The sequence below is a fragment of the Dipodomys spectabilis genome, unplaced genomic scaffold, assembly GCF_019054845.1.
Source record: "Dipodomys spectabilis isolate Male_0828 unplaced genomic scaffold, ASM1905484v1 ptg000268l, whole genome shotgun sequence".
Taxonomy (NCBI): Eukaryota; Metazoa; Chordata; class Mammalia; order Rodentia; family Heteromyidae; genus Dipodomys; species Dipodomys spectabilis.
In genome coordinates this window covers 4,133,830-4,139,756 of record NW_024870945.1, presented here as the reverse complement: position 1 = coordinate 4,139,756, position 5,927 = coordinate 4,133,830, and the positions used below count along the sequence as shown (strand labels likewise).

At 37.2% G+C, this 5,927-nt stretch overlaps 1 protein-coding gene across 1 annotated transcript; it reads left to right on the top strand.

Annotated features, from left to right (window-relative positions):
- The first annotated feature begins 4,433 nt into the window (after nucleotides 1-4,433).
- On the top strand, nucleotides 4,434-5,063 carry LOC122125946 (endogenous retrovirus group K member 6 Pro protein-like). Its single transcript, XM_042700585.1, has one exon. It carries the CDS (start codon nucleotides 4,434-4,436, stop codon nucleotides 5,061-5,063), a length of 630 nt encoding a protein of 209 aa, XP_042556519.1.
- Nucleotides 5,064-5,927: the final 864 nt, after the last annotated feature.

Sequence of the window (5,927 nt, the reverse complement as noted above, 5' to 3'; positions counted from 1 at the left end):
ATTAATAAAGGAAGAATGACACATTGTGGATATCAACCAAAAGGCTTCAAATCAAGAATTTCATTCTTTCAGAAACAGATGAATTAAATCAGAGTGGCTCAAGGAAGAATAAAAACAGGATTTTTTTTCCCTTTCTGGCTTCCACCTTAGAGTATGAACATGACTCTAAATATCTAATAAACCATTTCCCTCGACTAATTTTTTAAAATATAGTTTTTTAAATAAATGATAATTTAAAAATAAATAGTAATTTGTTGTTTGTTTTTGGGAGGCATGAAATAAGACTGCATTAACAATGTGTGAGTTGGGAGACTAAATTATATCAGAATCTAAACATAATGAAAAATAGACGATTTTAAGATAAATCGCTTGTAGATATATTTTTAATGTGATATACCCACAAAGTCATCTACTTTCTTCTTTTCCTCTCCATGCTGATTCAACTTCAATAAGCAGTTCATGTAATTCAAATGGCTGCCTTTCTTTCAAAAATAGATTAGACCCAAAAAAGTTAGAAAAAGAAAACCAGTATTTTGTGATGCATTCTTTAAAAATAGCAGTCAAATAAATATTAACCATAATTCCAAAATAATAACAACCAAATGCTCTTGAAAAGAGAAGATTGTAGTCAGAATATATGAAAAGTGATAGTGCCAGAACTGCTTCAGGCATTTAGGATTTCTAGTACATGACAATGTTTTAATCAGGATTAATTGCTTTCAGGGACTAAATTTTTTCTAGTTATATTTCATTGAAGAAATATGTTGTTCAGGTTAATGAAAGGATAACAGGTTATAGTAGAAAGAATGCTACATATTCATTGTACATACCAAATACCTTCACAGAATATCTATCTTTCCCACATACCTAATCCTTGAAATGTAGATTTGCATTATATATATGTTTGTAAAATTATAACCTCTCATTACCCAAGAAGCACAAATTTGAATAATTATCATATGGGGGAAGAATACTCAAAGGTAGTTAAAAGTCCCAGGGGTAGTTCAAAAGGGACATGATTATGTAAGAACCATCAGAAAGATGTAAAGATGCTACATTAGAAGATAAAGGAAAAAATAACAATCCAGATTCTGAATTTCTGGGAAGCAGAATAGGAGGTAAATGCCTTTTACACTAGAATCATTTGAAAAATATTTTAGCTCTGTGGGTGTCTCTATTTTAATCTAGTGAGACTTCTTTTAGATTTCTGTCCTTTAGAACTGTAAAATGGTAAATACGGATTATTTAAGCCAAATAACTTGTAGAAATACTTTACAGCAGATTTGGTTTAGTAAATTAATTCAACTACAGACTTTTCCTAATATAACTACAGGGAGACCACATTTCCTAGTTTCTGAGAATAAGAAAAAGTTGCCACCAGCTTAGTACACATGTATGATGTACATACTACTAAGGGCCTTGCATTAATGAAGTCTTGAAATACTAAATAATATCTAAATAAGAAGCTCCCTATCTTTATTTTCACATTTGGGGATCACTAAGTACCAAAGTTATGTAGAAGGCTAGGTTAAGAATATGGGAAATGAAATCTGTTTGCTAATATTATAAAGATAATTTATGTCATGTTTGAGTTAGAGTTTCTAAAGTAATTAAAAAAGGTAATACAGAAACAGAGAAATTAAAGAATCCAGTAAAGTTATAGTCATCCCAGGATGGTATAGAATATTATAGGAACACTAGATGTTGAAAAAGAAGATAACAAAAATGAGTCCCCTGGAAAAATGTGAAACAAAATCTACACCACAGATTGTCATATAGCTAGAAAATAGTTTCCACTATGCTGTCTTTGATATTTTAGGTTTGCTTAAACAGCAACTTTCACCTCTTAGGAAATAACCCTGTATTAATACTCAAGGCTTTGCAGCTTTTAAGTCAGAAACAAATAATGCTTCTAAATTTAAACAAGCAGGATACTAAGTGTAACCCAGGCCATAGCTGATAAATAAGAATGATCTTCGGGAATAGTCAAACAATCTTGAAATTTTTCAGACCTTTCCTCTTCTCCAAAATGAGAAGTCCTAGTCAAGATATGTAAAACATTAATAAAGGATTTTTATATTTTTTATTGCTCACTCCAAAGCAAATACACTTTCCTCTTTGCAAGCCTGACTTTGGAAGAGTCACACCCTCACAATTCTTTTATAGACAAAAGTTTACTGCTTTGGCTTAGGTGTTTTCCTGCCTTTGGGTGTTGCTCTCTATTATTTTGGCAACTCCACAGAAAAACAAGATAAATCCATTACGCTTATATTGAATTGTTCAAAGTCAAGATGTCTTCAAACACAGTTTTCTGTTACCTTCTTCACTGCTAATTAAAGTTTAATTATTGCTCTTTAAATGCAACAAAAACGTGTTACTTTAATGTATATTCTCATTGAAACTTGTGATTACAGGAGTGTCTGTGATTGCTTTTTTAATTGTTTTCAAATATTTTCCTTAGTTATTTTCATTATTGCCTTTGTTGCAGTCTTCTAGTCAGGAACACAGGGTTACCCAAAAAGATCTTCCTAAGATATAAGATGTTAGGCAGAAAAAACTAGATGTATAATTAACGATTTTCATCTCTTAAGAGACTGCAAAGCTCAGAAGACATTTTGCTATTACTGGCATGGTTAAGATGACTTGAATGTTTTGGATCTTAAACTAAGTGAAATTCATTTAAAATGTTACAGTTGTTCCAAAAAACGATGATAGCTTATACTTTTCTGCTCCAACGAGATGAAACCTCTGATAAGGTTGGAGGGTATATCGATTTTAGGGTAGAAGGGTTAATGTTAAAAAGCCAAGGAAAATTCCTAAAACAGCACTGCCTATCACATATCATTTAATTATACTTATGGCATATAAGTATATAAACATACAAATATGAATTGAGTGACAAATATGTGATTTACAAAATTCAATGACAACTAAATCCAGAAAAAACTTCTCTATATTTATATAAACTGGTATATCTAGTGAGGATGTAAAATTTTTTAGAATATATATTTTAACACTTATGTCAAAATATTTATTTTAACTGTTTATTTTTAGTCAGTTGTGGGGCTTGAAATCTGTACCTGGACATTGTCCCTCAGCTCTTTAGCTCAAGAATAGTGCTGTACCCCTTGAGCCACTGTCAGTTTTTTGGTGGCTCATTGGAGATAAGAGAGTCGTCGACTTTCCTGCCTAGGCTGACTTTGAACCATGATTCTAAGCTCTCAGCCTCCTTAGTAGCTAGGGTTACAATAATGAGCTACTGGCTCCTAGATACATAATCATTTTTACATATTTATAAAGTATTGAGTGGTAATCCCATTTATTTATATATTGTGTAATGATAAGCTCCATCATATCCATTAATTTCTGCATGTAACATTTCTTTTTAGTGAGAATGCACTAAAATGTATCTTCTGGGTGTGATGACATATCTATTCTTAACTATAATAACTTTGTTTCTTGTGGTATACAAGTGCTGTTTGCTAGAAAATACAGCCACTACCTTCGATAAGAGCTGGACCATAGAAAAATTGATGGGCAATAAGCCATTTGATACTAATGAAAAACAGGCTAAATTTCCCCCAGGATTGCTTGTTCAGATTCAACACGCTGCCCTTAGGGCCTGGAAAAACCTCCCTTCTCAAGGGTCCGCTGTTACCTCCTTGGCCAAAGTTCTACAGGGACCCCATGAATCTTACAGTGAGTTCATTGGTCACCTTACAGAGGCTGCCGAGTGCCTTATGGGAAAGGAAGAAACTGATAATGAGCTTATTAAACATCTTGCTTTTGAAAATGCCAATTCTGCTTGCCAAACGGCTTTACGTCCCCACCACCGTGGCAAAACCATTACTGACTTTATCAGACTTTGCTCTAATGTTGACCCCGCCTCGCGCAACATTGGCCTGGCCATAGGCGCTGCCCTTAAGGATTTTACTCAGAGCCAAAAACCTAAAACCTGCTTTAATTGTAAACAGCCTGGCCATTTTTCAAAGAACTGTATGACCCCCAGGGCTGAAAAAACACCCCCTCTGTCTTTATGCCCAACGTGCAAACGGGTCATACATTGGGCCTCTGAATGTCGCTCCAAAACCAATATCCAGGGCAATCCCCTACCACCCAGACAGGGAAACTTTGTCCAGGGTCTGCCCCAGGGCCGCAAAATCAAAACAGGACAGAACCCTGGAGCTGTCAGGTTCGTCCCCCAAGTGACTCCTCACGCACCATCAGCGCCCTCATATGGGCAACCACAGGAAGTGCAGGATTGGACCTCTGTGCCTCCTCCCACACAATATTGACCCCCGAGTTAGGAAATCAGATTCTTTCCACAGGAGTGTTTGGCCCACCGCCCCCAAACACCTTTGGTCTCATTCTGGGGTGTGGTAGTGCTGTTTTTCAGGGCCTTAGTATTTCCCCTGGGGTTATTGACAAGGACTATGAGGGAGAGATTAAGTTACTGGCTACTGCTTCCCAGGGGCCAGTCAAAAGTTTTTCCTGGACAAAGAATTGCTCAATTAATATTGCTTCCCCTTGATAAGACAAACCCTAGCCTTACACAAAAGAGAGGATCCAGAGGCTTTAGGTCTTCGGATGCTTACTGGGTCCAGGAGATTACTCAGGACCGGCCTCTCTTCAAGCTAAAATTGGATGGGGAAAAATTTGAAGGCCTTATGGATATGGGTGCTGATGCTACAATTATTTCTAAAAGAGACTGGTCCCCATCCTGGCCCCTTACCCCTTCCATGACTCACCTTAAAGGCATTGGACGAACCTCTAACCCATTACAGAGCTCCAAAATTTTAACCTGGGAAGGTGGAGCAAAAAATAAGGGCACAGTCCAGCTGTACGTGGTTGAGACCCTCCCGGTTAACTTGTGGGGACGTGATATTTTATCCCAAATGAAGCTTATAATGTATAGTCCAAATGAATTGGTTACTCAACAGATGCTTAACCAGGGCTTTCGCCCTGGACAAGGCTTAGGAAAACATTCTCAAGGCCCTAAAGAACCCATTCAGGTGGAGGTAAAAATCACTCCTTTCCGTATGGGCTATAAAAATTTATCCTAGGGCCGTTGACATGCCTGTACTCCATGCAGACAAAATATCCTGGAAAAGGACTGAGCCTGTATGGGTTGATCAATGGCCTTTGTCCTCTGAAAAACTGGCTACGGCTACTACAGGTACAGGTACTACAGCTACAGTACAGGAACAGCTTGCTGCAGGCCACATTAAACCCACCACATCTCCGTGGAACACTCCCATTTTTGTAATTAAAAAGAAATCAGGAAAATGGAGATTACTTCAGGATCTTAGAGAAGTAAATAAGGCCATGGTGTCCATAGGAGCCCTTCAACCCTAACTTCCCACACCCGTGGCTATTCCCACGGGGTACCATAAGATTGTTATTGATTTAAAGGATTGCTGTTTTACTATTCCTTTACATCCTGAGGACCGTGAATATTTTGTATTTAGTTTACCAGTAACTAATTTTAAAGGCCCTATGCCATGATTTCAGTGGAAGGATTTTACCCCAGGGCATGGCAAATAGTCCCACATTATGTCAAAAGTTTGTAGCCCAGGTGGTGGATCCATTTAGGCAACAGGGGCCCTCCATATATTTGATTCACTATATGGATGATTTACTTTTAGCGGGCCCTGACCCTGATCAGCTTCTTTACTGCTCCCAAAGACTTTCTAAAGCCCTTACTGACGCTGGCCTTCAAATTGCTCCAGATAAGATCCAGCTGGCTCCTCCCTATACATTTCTGGGCTTTGAGCTTTTTTATAAAAGGATTTTTTCACAAAAAATTCAACTTAGAACAGCCCATTTACAAACTTTAAATGATTTTCGGAGGCTTCTCAGAGACATTAACTGGCTCCGGTCATACCTTAAACTAACTACTGGTGAACTTAAACCTCTATTTGATATCC